The sequence below is a fragment of the Oryctolagus cuniculus genome, chromosome 3 (genome assembly GCF_964237555.1).
Source record: "Oryctolagus cuniculus chromosome 3, mOryCun1.1, whole genome shotgun sequence".
Taxonomy (NCBI): Eukaryota; Metazoa; Chordata; class Mammalia; order Lagomorpha; family Leporidae; genus Oryctolagus; species Oryctolagus cuniculus.
Window position 1 is genome coordinate 58,298,998 of NC_091434.1, and position 15,929 is coordinate 58,314,926.

General features: G+C 37.2%; 1 protein-coding gene across 6 annotated transcripts in view; it reads left to right on the forward strand.

The window, feature by feature from the left end:
- The window catches only part of PDE1A (phosphodiesterase 1A), a 372,031-nt gene that overhangs the window by 98,507 nt on the left and 257,595 nt on the right, over positions 1 to 15,929 (forward strand). For 2 of the 6 annotated variants that reach the window (XM_008258816.4, XM_070070501.1), the window contains exon 1: positions 10,155 to 10,650. The exons of the other annotated variants lie outside the window; for them this stretch is intronic. In XM_008258816.4, coding sequence (XP_008257038.2) covers positions 10,598 to 10,650 — 53 coding nt within the window. In that variant the 5' untranslated portion in view covers positions 10,155 to 10,597. Of the gene's footprint in view, positions 1 to 10,154; positions 10,651 to 15,929 lie in introns of those variants that run through there. 6 annotated transcript variants of the gene reach the window in all.

The window sequence follows — 15,929 nt, forward strand, 5'->3', positions numbered from 1 at the left end:
TGTATATTTAGTCTGAGTTGATTTTCTGGAGTCTCTGTATATGCTTTGACCAGAAGTTTTACCCATTTTTTTTCATTGAGGATTGCACAACATAAATATGTTAAAATTTAAGTAGTAAAGCCTCCAAATATTTAGTCTTCTGCTCTACTTGGTTCTCTGGTTTCTACATTTGTGAAGTTCATTGTGTATGAAAGATTCAAATGAAACTAATGTGTCTCTGGAATCAAATCTTAATTGCTGCAAAATTTAATCTATTTTATGTTTTCAGAGAATTATATTTTTAAAGATAATATTAACCATGACACTTCTTACTTAAGGCTATTATTAAAACCAAGAACATGGCCATGGAGGGGCAGTGTGTCTTACCACATATACAGACTTTGGCCAATTTTATAAGTCTTCTGATTCTAGCTTTTTTTGAGTGTGAAATGGATGTGTGATAATCTGCCTTTTAGGGGTATTATATAGAATTATCTGAAATAGTCTTAATACATAATAAATGACACGTCGGCTTTCCTGCTTCCTCACTTTCCATTGTGTTTAGTGGAGAAAAGAGCAGAGATAAGAAGAATATTGCGTTTCTTAATGTTAAAAACTCACCGAATTTCTAAAGTGGTCTTGATTTCCAGTATTATTTTCTAGCACTGGGTCATGTATCAGATGATATAGATGACAATGTGTCCAGTGTTGGGCTTGGAACAATGTCACTGAAGAATATAAGTCCCTATGGAATTTTACTTTTGAGGTAAGTGAAATGAGTGTACAAGTTAATTATGGTAACAATATCAAAGAACAATTAATAGTAATGATGCCTTGGTATGAAACATGAGATGGCAATTCCAGAGGTGAGGTTGGCAAGAAGAGATCATTACCATGGACATAGTGGAGGAAATGGCCACTGGAAGCAAAGCAAAAGATCTGAGGCTGGAATGAGGTGTCTGGGGTGTAATATCAATGTAAGGGTACAAATACATATGGTCTACATTTATTCTCTATGCTAATAGTTCATTTTTTATTTTAGAAAAATAATAGCAGTAGCAATCCATTTCTATACATCTGGCTTATTTGCTCAGAACCTACCATACATACTATTGAACATTTGGCAGGCTCAGCCGTCACTTCTATTCAAAGTCAGCATGAGTCATGTTTATCTCTATTGCTGTATAATTCTAAAAGCTCAGAGAAGTCAATAGGTTAGCATTGAGGAATTTTCCATTTACTGACATTGATTCAGTTCAATTCTTTGTGGTTGTTCTTCACGTTTATTCATAGACATTACGGGAAATTTAAGACCGACTTAGAAAAACCAATTACTAATTGAATTTTAGACTTATGTTGAAATCATACTTAAAATTTGGATCAGAACTAGTAGCAATGAGTCAGCCCTCAAGCAAAGCTGGTACTTAGTGATGGACCTCAGAGTGATGTAGACACTAAACAAGTCTCAGTGTGTACTGACATCTGAACAACTTTTCACCAAAAGAGGAATTGCAAATAAGGCTATCTTGGAATGTTTGTGGAGTAATGAAAACTTCAGAATGACATGTTTTTGAGCCACGATATCACATGGATTATTTCCCCAACTGCATTCTCTCTTCTTGTGTAATGCATGCTCCTCTGTAACTCTGCAGGCTGAGGGAGTACCAACCACACTACACAGTTTCATCCATAAAGTGCCTGAAAATCCTGCGCTGTTGCCCCTGTGGGCTCTTGAAATACTCTGCTTGTCCTTGCTACTAGCACTCTTGATCCTTACTCTTGCTGTTCAAACATCTCCTTTCTAGTCCCTGACTTAAAGGGAGTTTTCTATGGAGGAGGCTTCTGTTAGTAGTGCTGCTTTACTGCTGTGCAAAAGTCATTTCCTTTTATAGTAGATTTATACATTGCTTGGTGGCACACTGAGCAGTGGGTGTTTGGCTATGAGAATTCAATGACTTCTTTTGTTGTTGTTGTTGATGTTTTCACAAAATGTCACACTACTCAAAGCAAGTTGTTTGGCTGCCAGCACTAAACACTGTTAGAACTTGTGGGAGTGCTAATTGGAGCCAATCAAACTTTAACTGACCTGCTTCCACACTTCACTGACAAAGAGGAATTTCTCTCACTTTGTGAAGTACAAAGGCTCATCTCTGATGTATATAAATGACCAGAGAGTTTGCCAGTTTGGGGAACAGGTTTCTTGTCACTGGAAGCTATATATTCAGATTTCCTTATTAATTCATTTAAGAAAATAACAATTCTGATGTATTTTGTTATTGAATAAGTAGCCAATGAAGTTGAAGTGCAACACACAATTAAAAAAAAAAAAAACAACAACAACTAGTTTAAAGCAATTTCCGGCCAGAATCCGTTCCTCATTCCTCCCAGAATCAGAAAACATTTTTGGTGTAATTGAGAATGAATTCCAGAGTGATTCTCAGTTATAATGTTAATTTTAATCTTCCAATTTGGTATAATTTGGTTGTGGTGCTTGCAAAACACAGGCATTGTCCCTAAGGAGGTGTTAAGAGATGTGGCCTTTAGGAGGTGATAATACTCTGAGAACTGTTGTTTCTTTCTTAACTGGTAAAAGACCCTTTAAGAGAGGGTTACCCTTCTTGCTTCTGCTCTATGAGGCCACAAAAGGAAGCCCTCACTAGACTAGATGCTGGCAACCGAGTCTTGAATTTCCCAGCCTCCTGACTTGTGAGGAAATGCATTCCAGTTCTTTCTGAATTACCCAGTATCAGATATTCTGTGAACTAAAATCGTGTTGTATTTGTTCTCAGATATATAAAGCCTCTGATTAGAAGAAGTGTAATTTCATACATTTCAAGATGAGAAGCATGTATAAAAATGAGAAAATGTTTTGAAGTATTGTAAGAGACCAATAAAAGAGTCCATATTTAGGTTCTTACAGTCATAAATATGAGTAAAAATATATTTTAGTTTAATAAACTACGTTTATTTTTACAGCAACCAGGGAGAGTTCCGATTTTTCCTATTACTACATCTTACAGAATTTTTTTGTGTGTGTACAGAATGGACAAATTTGTGAACAAATAATGACACAAATTGTGCTACATACAACTTGTGATACTTGATAGGAGGGAAACAAAGACAGTGCTGTCTGTGAAATTCAGATAGGGTGTGGCCTGTCTGAGGAGGGGACAGTACATTCGAAATAAGCAGAGAGAAGGGGCGGTATGCACAAAATGGGCAGGAAAGAGTGGTGGGTGGTCAAGGAAAACAATGTGCCAGGGCAGTGAGTGGGAAAGGAGCAGGGTCATGGTTTTGAGATGAGATGAGGTGTGGGTAGGTGAGGGTCATATTAGGTAGCTCACATTGTGGTATGATGGCTCACTATGCATCAACGAAATGACTAAGTGCCACAATACAAGGTGGATAATGTGCTTTTCTCTCTTCCATATTGATGAACGTGACCTTTTCCCTGTCTGCCAGATGTACCTGTCTGCATCATCTGGGGAAGAGGGGCAGGGAGTGTGGGATTTACATTATCATAGATTAAAGCAAAGAGAAATAAGAAGCTCAGCTTTGAAAACCTGAATGGAAATGTTGAATCCTGTCAGACCATACTCCTGAAAACCAGGCTTTGTTTATACCCAAAGGGTCTCCCAATTCCTGGAAACTCTATGCAACAGACATGATCACGGCCTGTAGACTGGGTGTTCAGTTTCTTATAAACCATGCATAAAGTTCACTCGGAAGACAAATGAAAGGGCTGGTATTGTGGCGTAGCGCAGCTGCTGACACCCCATTTGGGCATTGGTTTGTGTTCCTGGCTGCTCCACTTCTGACCCAGCTCCCTGCTAATGCCTGGGGAAAGAAGTGGAAGATGGCTCAAGTGTTTGGGCCCCTGCCATCTGTGTAGGAGACCCAGATGAAGCTCCCGGCTTGACCCAGCACAGACCATTGTGGCCAAATGGGGATGGAAGATGGTTTCTCCCATCTCTCTGTAACTCTGGCTTTCAAAATAAAGTAGTAAAATTTTTTTTTAAAAAAAAGAGGAGAAATGAAGAGATTTTCTGCTCCAAGGGATGGGGACAGCTTATCTCCTCTGTTATGGTGAGGTATAGGAAATGGGAAAAAATACAAGGTCCTGCGTGCAAATGTTGAAGTATCTTGACCTCTTTCTTGTTAAGTTGAAATTTCAGGGAGGAACGTAGCTGGTTGAAAGTGAAAGTTGAAAAGAGACAGGATTGTGCTGTGATTTCGTGAGTTGACTGTGGTAGTGTGGTGTGGCCAATCCCAAATCTTCCTCAGGGCCTTCGTGGGAGCCAGGTCTTGGGAAATCCTGAGATCCCTGTGGGAATTTCAGAAGTCAGCTCGAATGGTGACAGAGTGTCATGATTCTGCCATGGCTGCAGCAAGGGACCAGGGAATCCTGCACAGATGCCACAGGATCACAGCCACGATATAGACCCAGACGGAGGAACTGGGTCAATCAGTAGGCAATGACTGCTGTCCCCACGATGAGTCAAGTGAACAGAGCAGCTGTGGAGCTTAGCTGTAGGTGTCTGCAGGGAACCAAGCTGCCAGACGGACAAGGGCCACTGTTGCAGAGGGAAGTCTGGCTTCACCTCTTTTCTGCCACCTATAATTCATAGAAACCCATCTCCTTATAAACTCAGATGTCTCCTTGAAGAAAAACAGTGGGCTGGAGGAAATATGAAAGCCTGGGAATTTACCAGATATGACTAAGTTTTTGGAAAGAAAATATTTATAAAAGAAAGTGATGAGATAGCATTCATGATCATTTACTTCATGTGTTTATTCATTTAATAACTAACAATTTGATGTCTCCTCTCTACTGTGCACAAGGAACATCCCGCCTTTTTGGATTCTAGTAAGGATGGTTCAAAGTTAAAGCTGGGTGTGGTTCACTAATTGTGACAAATAGAATAACATGAGATGTTAACACAGGAAGTAGGGTGAGGAGCATATGAGAACATATGAGAGTGTTGCTACTTTCAATTTTTGTTTTGCAAATTTAAAATTAAAAAAAGAAGAAGAAGAAAAATAAGCTCTTCTAAGATGACTCTAATATCCAGCCAGCATTAAGAACCCATAGCTGGGGCTGTAGCCATGGCACAGTGAGTTAATCCTCTGTCTGCGGCGCTGGCATCCCATATGGGCGCAGGTTCTAGTCCTGGCTGCTCCTCTTCCTATCTAGCTCTCTGCTGTGGCCTGGGAAAGCAGTCAAAGACGGCCCAAGTGCTTGGGCCCCTGCACCCACATGGAAGGCCTGGAAGAAGCTCCTGGCTTCTGGCTTTGGATCAGTGCAGCTCCGGCCGTTGCAGCCATTTGGGGAGTGAACCAACAGACAGAAGACCTTTCTCTCTGTCTTACTCTCTCACTGTCAACTCAAATAAGACTCTCAAATAAATAAATAAAATCTTTAAAAAAAAAAAAGAACCAATAGCTGCTTAATTAAAAAATGCACATCTGCCAAAAACAGCAACAAAGATACAAAACAAACCATTAGAAAAATAAAATGCTATGAGTTATTTTCACGTTTGAGTAATGCTCTACATTTTTAATCCTACAACAATGGGAATGAAAAGTATTCTGGTGGCACATATGACCTTGTGGTTAAGGAAAGCTAAAAATGACTACAGCATTTATTCTTGGTTGGACGCTAAATTTAAATAACAACATTTTATCATAGGGTCAGTCAGAGAGTCACAGAATTTTAGAGCAGGACAGGATTTTCGAGGTTATCTGACCCAACCTCTTTGTCGAGTGAGGAAACTGACATACAGGGAGTTGAAGAGAAATGTGCCAGTAAGATCTGAGGTTTAAGTACACTGGGTCTTCAAAAAGTTTGTGGAATATGTGAATTATCTTTTCTTTCCATTTTCTGTGACCTTTTGGAAGTACCCTCACAAATACTGTTTGTTGTTAGACCAGGATTCTTTTTGTAGAACAGAGCTTCCATTTAGATTGTAGCAGGAAATACTCATTGATTAGCCTGTTAACTTTGATATCAGAGCCCTTTGGAAGAGTTTCCAGGCCTAGTCCTTAGTCATGCTGGGAAAATAGGCCATGTTATATTTAAATAAGGTAGGGGGTCAGGAGAAGAGACTCACTGGGGTTGTTGGTTGTTTCTTCTCTTCCTCCATTGAATGAAGAAAGCCCCCCCCCCAAAAAACGCAAGTAACCTCACATGCAGGTGTCTACCAAGGTAAAGGCCTACTTAATAAAAAGTAACATCTGAGTTCAAATCCCAGCTCTACCATGTAACGGATAGCTTCATTGATTGTGAAAGTTGAGGATAGGAATTTGTATAAAAAAGAAAATTCTGCAAATTGTGAATGACTTACACTGAAAGAATACATCAGATTTAAATTATCTTTAAGCCATTTTTGCAGTCATTGCAATAGTTTTTCCCAGTGGTAAGGGGTGGAGTCATGGTTAGTCCATCAGGAATAATTCACACTTAGCCGTTTCTCTCATGACATAGATGACCAGTGGTTTCCACTTTACTAAAACAGTGTTTATAACTGTGACAAATGAAAATTATGGTATTGTCTGCATCCAATGTGCATGTTTTATTTTTCTTGGTTTTATCAAGATCTAGGTACCTTTCTGGGAAACTAACATGTACACTTTATCTTTCTTGTATGATATATAAAAAAAAAAACTGGAGAGTAGGTATATGCTATATAAAGCTATCCTTAACCTTTATAGGATAGGGAGTTAAGAGTGAAACATCATAATTTTAAAGTTTATAACAGCATCATATGTAAATATATCATAATCATAACTTAAAATGTCATCCAATCCTTTCTTTCCTGTATTTCCTTTCTCTTCCTTCACTTAAAACTCAACTACATAATGTGTGGCACTGTGTATGAATAAATTGTGTTTGAAAAAGAAAAAGAACACATACACACTTGATATCAGACTGATATTTGACTAGACTTATGTGTTTAAAGTGATAACCTGCAGAGATGCGAGGCTACCACAGTGTCACATGATCTTTCTGCCCCTGTATGGCTTGACATTTGCATGCTCCTGTTACAGACAGAGCCTGAGAGTAGACTATAAAGACCAAGAAAAGAAGATAAAGAGAGAGAGAGAGTGTACTTGTTTTCTATAATCTTTAATAGAAAATAGCATGACACTCTTAGTATTTCATTGGTTGTAAAAGTCATGAGTTGATTCATGTATTTCATCACTCAAAATGAATACATTAGGATAAATGTATTGGTGTGTTTCAACTGAGTGTTTTAACAAACTAATAAAACTAGCACGTATTTGTAAGTATGTACTGTGGATGTACATGTGAGTGGTTGTGGTGGCATGAGAAATGTGGTAGAATAAGGCCATGCCAAGATGGCTGCTGGCAAGTGAGCATCAGTTACTCAGGAGTAGCTTCAGAAACCCCCTGAGAAACCCTCTGGGAAACCACCTGGCAACAGAGCCTGCCTGGCAACAGACTGTGATTGGTTAGGGCATAAACCGCCCCTTGATCGGATTGGCTGCCTTGGTTATTTAAGCTGCTGTACCAACTGAAATAAATGAGTCTTCGGGCTGCTCGCCTCTGGCCTGCTTTCACCTGACTCCCGGGGTCTGTGTGGTGACTCTGCGCATCTTGCCCCCACCACGCTCCTCCTCTCAGAACAAATCAACCGCAACAAGTGGTTGTGTGTGAATGCAGAAGAGAGTGCATGTGTGTAACTGTGAGTGTGTACTTGTGTGTGTTAAAGTGTTACATAGTCAGGCTAACTTTGATTCACCAAATCAAAAAAAAATGTGAAAAACATTTTTGAAGCTTGCCCCTAGACAAAACTATTCATATGTTTGTTTTATTTTATAAGAGAGATGGCCAGGTTATTTATAACATAAGTTTTAGTATTGTAAACTGTACAGTAGTATTAATATAAGGAAAATATTTTTGTAGTTTAAACAGTGACTTCTTTTCATCATACTGAATATATATTTAAGTTGAAGAAATTAGTAATACCTACTTTTCTTCCTAATATTAAGTATAAACAATCTTGGATAAAATGTCAATGAAAAAATTTAAGAAATAAATATTATTTTATTTGTGCCAAGTGAATGTTTAATTTACTTATATCTCCTCATTGTGCGTTAGATTTTGAAGTTGAGTTTAAATATAGTTGGTGATACAAATATAAGCTTCCCATTATACTCACTTGAAGCAAACAGAATGTAATCCTAATATATGGAAAAATGGGTTTCCTTGGACTAATTTAATAGTTTTCAGATTCTTTATTTGATAATCAAATCATTGAGCCTGAAGTTAGATTGTACATTTGCTTGCTATTTGGACTGTACTTTGGCTAGATTTTTCTTTCTTTTTTTTTTAGTATTCATGTGAGTTCCTTTCTTTGTGTTCATGTAGAAATCAACTCACATTTATAATTCAAAAGTAGACAAAATGGAATTTTATTTAACAGTTGGTAATGGGCTTATTATTATCTTGGATTGCTCCTCGGGGGGGGGGCATTCATGCTAAATTAATAGTAATATAGATAAACCATGACTACAGAAATTGAATGCCACCCACAAATGCAAAAAAACCTCTCAGAAGATCCGTACATGTGTTATTGCTTATGTATTCTCCTAAAGAAAAGTAAAGCATGTGTTTACAATAAAGTGTAACTCGAAAGGTCTAAGCATGAGTTTAGATATATATATTCCACTGAATCACACATAGATGAATTTATGATTGCATGCTTATTCATTGTGAAGGGAACATGGATGCAGATATGACTATGTAAACACATCTGCATAAATAAATACTTAATATACAATTATTTTCATTTTTACTATAGCTTTCTTATTTATCTACATCTTTATATAGGAAGAGTGCAGGTTTTGGAGCTCAGGCATCATGTATTCTCTGATATTATCTCAGTTTGAAGTTAATGGAGCATATTTAGAAATAAGATGATGGTAAAACTGAAGCCTAAAAAAGCTTGGGATTTAATCAATATTATATCTTCATTTTACAACTAGGAAACTGGGGCTCAGACAGGTTAGGAATCTTACCCACAATGGCCCAGCTATTCATGATTACACTAACACTAGAAACCACTAGAATCCTGGCTCTCAGCCTGATTACATTTCCCAGTGTGGCTTAGAACATTTCAATAAAATCAGTGGTTTCTTTGTAATTCTCCTCCCTTTTCTTATCTCATCTCTGGAAGAAAAACAAAAGAGTGTTCTTGCTAGCCTGGAGGTATTTGCAGAGTGTAGATGACCAGAGATCCTATTCTCCTTCCTGACATTTGATCCTTATTTTTATGGACATGTCCACTGAAGATGTGTGGTTTTCATCCTTTCCCCCGCTTTTTACATGAGTATTTTAGAGATATTTAAATCATGCTTTGAGAAAGTTTTATTTTATTGCATACCAAACCTTTGGCCTAAATCTTGGACATTATTGATGGATTAAGCACAATGGTGGAGTTTCAAATATAGGAAAGTCTCCAAAATATATGAGAATTCACTTTATCTGCACCTAGAACAAGAGTTCCTGCAATGTTAAGTTCAAGTCTTCTAAATAAAACAACTTTAAATGTCATTTATTTTCAGCTATTTGTCAATCTCTTTTATATCTGCTTTTCTCCTTTTGTTTTTATAAGCTCAAATCTCATTATAATAATAATGATAATAAGAAAACCATGGCTCCTAGGCAGTTGGGGAGCTTTTTAAAAAAGCATCTGTGTGTGTGTGTGTGTGTGTGTGTGTATGTGTGTTTCAAAGTCTTTTTTTCAGTGTCTCCTCCTAGTTGGACAGCCACATTTGGGTACAGACATCTGGGTACAATGTTACCAATAGATTGAGCAATTTTTGCTTTTCTAACTTTTGTAGCTCCAGCCAGCTCACATGGGCTTCTATCAGTTGAAATGGCATCTTTGACTTCAGCCAAGTGTAGGTTATTATGTTCTGAGTGCCAGAAATGATGAGTCGTCTCCACACTTCATCCAGCATGAATAAAAGCAAGATTGTAAAATAATTATAATCTCTTGAAGCAGAGCCAGCCTTGCAACCCGAGCCCATCTTTCTTCATTAATTTGTATACAGTTCTTATTTTAACAGGACAAACTTTCAGAGGGTACTCACATGGGACTGCTGAACCAGCTGTACAACTTTTATTTTGAAGAAAAAAGTAGAGCCTCAGAACAGGCTGTTTTAAAGACAGGGAGGGACTTAGCCTTTCCGAGCTTGACCAGCATGTGGAAGGAGAGCTCTTATGGCTGCAATAATTTAGGGAGCTCCTACCTGGGTGACACTCGGGGTAGGAAGTTTTCTGTGAATTTGGTTCTGTTTCCGAGGGTCCCGTGCACTTCTCTTGCCTGGATCAACGTGACTGTTGGTGGTTTTTTCACACCCTGCTCTGTGGGGGAGTGCCCCAACGTGCCTGTCTTATGTGGCCTCTATGGACACACTGCTCAGCTGGCAGAGAGCAGGGAAGTTTTCTCCCAGCACCCAAAAAGAGAAAGAGGAAACTACTTTTTCCTTCTGGGCTCTTTGCAGCACAATAGATCAGGATAAGTTTCCACATTCCCTCCCTGGATTTTCTGGAGTGCTTTCCAGGAAGAAGTTAAACCTTCACCTTTAAATGGATGACCATGTCACAATCAGGAAGAAACATCTCCAAAGACCCATCTTTCGGTAAGTAATGCTACACCCCAGGTGGCTTGAGGGCTGTCAGGAGCAATTGTTTCTCTCCATCCCTCATTTGAGGATTTTGACAGTAGCCTATAGCAGAGCAATGAAGAGTGTGCCTGAAGTTTAACTTCAGGCATTCTGAAGGAGTCCTTTTGTTTTCCATTTTCTGAAACTCTGTACACAAACTCTTATCAACTTCTCAAAATATATTTTGGAAACATCGTAACTATTCGAGCACATGAATGACATAGCCCTGGAAAAACTTTGGAAACATAATGCAATCTCTTGCTGTTTCTGAGGACTTTTGCACAGCCTTTCAAGAAGAAACATTGTGCTTGCTTCGCTCAAGTGATTAAACTCCAGAGAAGTATTTTAGTGCTGTAAATGCTACATCTTTCTGGAATTCTATGTTGGAGATAAATTTGCACTGGATAGTTGCTGTGCTAGAGTGCACATTTTACAGCTTGTTCAGGAATATCAGACTAACAGCTACAGAAACAGTAGGGCCATAGGAAAAACTGTACACTGGTGCAATCTTGGAACAGGCAAAATGTAGAGACAGTATAACGAACTGAGCCGAAGCCTCATTTTGGGGGAGTGGAACACTTTAGCTGAGGGAGTAACAATTTCTTTACTAACTCTTTGTTAACTCTTGATTCTTTATTTTCCTAATATATACTTCAGGATTCAGAATTGAGAATTAATAATTTTAAAGTAGCTAGAAAATGAAGACAGATAATTTCTGCCCTGAAAATAAAAGATTAAAAGAAAGGAAGAAGCTAATTATATATCACTTTTATGTTTTCCCCCAAATAATATTCTAAACATAACAGAGATCCTCTATGTTAACAATATCAAAGTTAACACTTAAAGTCAAGTTGTTTTGTAAGCACCAGTTGTTGAGCTTGTTGATTTAGAACTAACTACAGTATAATGGAAGCTTGTGGATGAAATTACTGGCTTTCTGTGGTTGTTTTATAATGAAGCAGAGTGGACCTTGGAAGGTATGGTTATGCAAAATGTGGCCATTTTTATTGATTGATTAAGCATTACTATGGTATTAGTAACAATAATATACTTTTGTTATGCTTACAACACTAGCTCAAATATATTTCAAACCCTTCTTTTGAACATAAATTGTATTTAAATACAAATGTGTGTTAATATAATCTACATCTATTTAAATATGCGTTTGTAGATGTCATAGAGTAATGGCAATAAAATACCAAAAATCCAGAACACTCTCCAAATGTGTTTTCCCTTGCTGTGTTTTCTTCAATGTTCTTCCAATCCTATTTAATTAATCTCTGTTTTCTCAAGTGTATATGTGACTTCAACACTGCATAATAGTTACACAGCTGATTCCAGTGGTGGCCAGTGAGGCAGCACTGGAAGAGGGTACCTGCAGCAGTTCAGGAAGGCAAGATTTTGCTGGCTAAAATCAGATCCACCTAGCCATCATCTTGAGTGTATTGTCTCACTGGGAAGTGGTTGGGGTCAGGGCAGATGGTGCTTACCACTGGTTTATGTTAAAGCTTCATTTCTACTTCAGGTGAATTATATCCTAATGTGCTACTTGTAGGTGAGTTGCAACATGACTAGGCTTCTGAACATTTTTACATAAACTGATCCTTTGTGCAAGCTGAGATTTTTTGCTCAGATAATTAGAATAGGATTTGGTAAATTCAAATGATTGCTTTACACTCTTGGTGGTCTACAAGAAAAATGCAGTTAGAACCCAGGCAATTGTTTCAAGCAAGTGCAGAGTTGAATCCCTGTTGGAAAATAAGTTAAGGCTAGGAGTGGTGGAAGTGGGAGTGGGAGTCAACAGCACATTGATGGGCCTTGCCTTTACCAGAGTATGATTGTGATGAGGGAACAGTGAGCTAAGAGTATCTTAAAGGATTCAACTAACAAGGCATCATTCCTCAGAGAAAGTTTTGGGCTGGTTTTTCAGTTAAATACATCATGGATTTCCTAATAGTTAATTGTATATTTAGGCACTCTGGTAAGTGGGTTAAACCTACCTTTGGTGCTTTTGTCTGTATCTCACGCCATATTTCTTCTTCCTCTATTGTTTTTTTGTCAGCCTCCTTTGTCAGGTAGTGTCTCTCCTTAGGCTATCCTTGGGTTTCACATTTCTTCATGCCTGACTTTACTGGACACAGACCCAAGTAATAGACTTTTCCTCCTCAGCATGTACTTGTCTGCACCCCACTTTGCAAAGGCCTTGAACTTTAGATCTCAATGCACTTTATAAGCAGGTCTTTGCTAGTCTGTTTCAGATGTGCTAGTGGAACCAGTTATCAGTTTAACGCAAAGTTAGTGAGAAAAATATATTGACTGTTTATAAGCAATTTCTCACTAAGGTATACCAGTCCAAGATTCTGTTCAGGGGGCAGGGGTGGGGTGAGATTTTATTTACTGGCACCATTCCAGGTTTCTATATTAAAGGATACTTTCTCCTATAATTGAACTCATAGCTTTAATTTAACTCAACTGGCTTTCTCTGACTGACTACAAGTACTCACCTGGAGTCTATTGCACTCAGATATTTACATATGAAACAAAACAGAAAATCTGGTTTCCTTCACATGATGTATCATCTAGTCTGTACCTAAATAACCATGATACAGGCAAATGATAGGTGCCCTGAAAGAGATAATATCATTCCTGGGAAATTAAAATGGAAGAGACAGATTGCAATAATGACTAATTCTGACAAGTGACCTGACAGAGATGGAAGTAACTTTTTTTTAGCCTGTTTTCAAGACAATTTAAATCAAACTTCCATTAGCATAATCTCCGTAAATTTCATGGAGTAAAATCATCCATCAAGTGGAAAAACTTGGTTGAGAGGTTTAGGGGTAGGTGATGGGTGCTGAAGTTCCATGGCTGGATAAAATGCCAGGATGTCTGGGAGGAATCTGACATATTATTTAGATCTTGGCAGTAAGAATGTCTGGGCCTCCTATAAGGAAGATTTCCAACTCGTCTCACGCAGTTAGTTAGGTCATCAATATTCTTTTCTAAAGCCTTTTTTTTTGGGGGGGGGGAGCAGAATTTGAGATATATATTTCCCACCATGTCTATGAGGCAAGTTACAAAGGCAAAGTTTCTTTTATGGCCAAACCAGGAGTCTTTCTCATCTTTTCAAGGAATATCAGGTGGAGTTTTAGGATCCATGAGACAATTCAGCTCTCCTCTTGTGCAGATGGTGAATCACACTGTGTGATTCTACCTACAAATGCTCTTAGAGCTCAGACTTTTACAGAAAAAGGATGATGTGCCTTTCATTCAATAGAAAACTTGGGTTTTTATCATTTTCTTGGGGGAGGAAACATCATGACAGAAGAACATTAATTTTTTAATCAACAGCACTGAGTGTTGTCCTTCAGCACTTGCAAAATAAAATTATGTAGATCTTTAAAATCCAAGATTTAAATAAACACTTGATATTAGAGATCTTGAATAGAAACATTCCTTTAGTTTCTTAAAAATCTTTTCTGTTTCTGTACTGCAGAGAACTGTTCCTTTGGTAATTATAATAATTTATCTCTCTTTGTAAATAGATTCATCCGTTTATTTTTAAATATTACATAACTCCTTCAAATGGAGAATCTTTATGTAACTTTAGTAAAACAATGAAGGCACCTCAATTTGATTGCACATACAACTACTTAGTAAACTTTCTGAATGTTCCCATGTGGTAAGTTAACCTTACATAGATTGTGATGCCAAGAAAAATCTGTCTTTTTTACAAGACCGAATCATTGAAAATATTTCTTATCTGAATTTTATTGTTTATTGCTTCAAATTCTTTCTAGAAGTAGGTAGTGAAAGAATAAATTTTAAAAATAAATGGAAATGATTCTTATAAGTTAAATTTTAGTGTTCTTTGGAAGCAACAACATTTTGAAACTCATTCAGGGTTCAAAGGTGGATAAATTCTCCTTGTGGTGATTTTCCACCAAGAGTCACACTAGAAAGACACAAACAAAATCATGCAAATAATGCTTCATCAGCTCTACAATTGAGAACGTGTCTATTCATCCAGGATCTGAGACACCAAAGTACAAGACTGCTAGGGTCCAGGACTAATTTAGTCCAGGACTAAATGCTAAACAGCATTTAGAACATGCTGTTTCTTCTCTTCATGTCTTTCCAAAGTCTTATTTTTACAAGTATCTGTTAGCAGAGTAATTCTGAGTGTGTTTTTGGCAGACATTTTATCTTGCATGGATATGCAGAAAGCAATAGGATGAAATAAGAAAGCCTGAGAAAAGGGCAGCAGATCATAACTTTGTTGTGGAGATGGTTGGTAATCCATGGCTGTGTCTGAATTCTAATTTCAAGGCCTGGGATTTATGCTTAATGAGGAACATTGTAAAACATATGTTATGCATGTATCATAAAATATGTTATATACTTAAAATTCTAAACTTTTTTGGAATGTAATCAGTTTTATTTATTCTCACATTAACTAAGTTTATTAACATGGCTGTCAAAGCTAGAAGTTGCTGGCATGCAGAAGCCATGCCACATTTTCAACTTTCACACTTATGAGGTAAAGCTTTGACTGATTTTGCTAGTGTATAGTAGTTTTCCAGGCAAGTTGTCCAGATAGTACTGAGTTATTGAGATGTTTCAGGTCTATTTCCTGTCATGCTTTGGGAACAAAAGAAATCCTGAACAAACAGGTTAAAACATAAAATCACTTCACAATTTAAAGAACTTATGACATATTATCATTTAATAAATCCTTACTTACATTCTTAGATGTAAACCTCTTTTAAATAGTTTTACACTGAGATATATACATTAGATAGAAATACAGTTTAGTTCAAAGTCATCAGTGTGAAAAGAAAATACATAGAAATAATTAAGTATGAACTGATGAAGCAGATTACTACATTAACTATTCCTGTCCTTTTATACAGTAAGTTTTTTTTAATAGAAAAAAGCTGTATGTGAATCAAGCACCACTCTATATTTATGAAAATATTTTACTAGTCTGGGGCTATATGATGAATGTGATGGTGAATTAATTCAATTAAAAAAAGAGATAAAGGAAACTATGAATTTAAATGCAAGAATGACATAGTTACTAAAAAGTGAGGATTTTTTCAAGTGTGGCTGTTAACTTTTATGTAAGTGATGATTAATTAACACAACAAAGAATTATATTTAGATTATTCCATCTTGCTGAAAGTGAAGAACACTAGAATGTGACACGGTGAAATGAGTTAAAGTTTGTAACATTATAGAAAATAATGCCCATT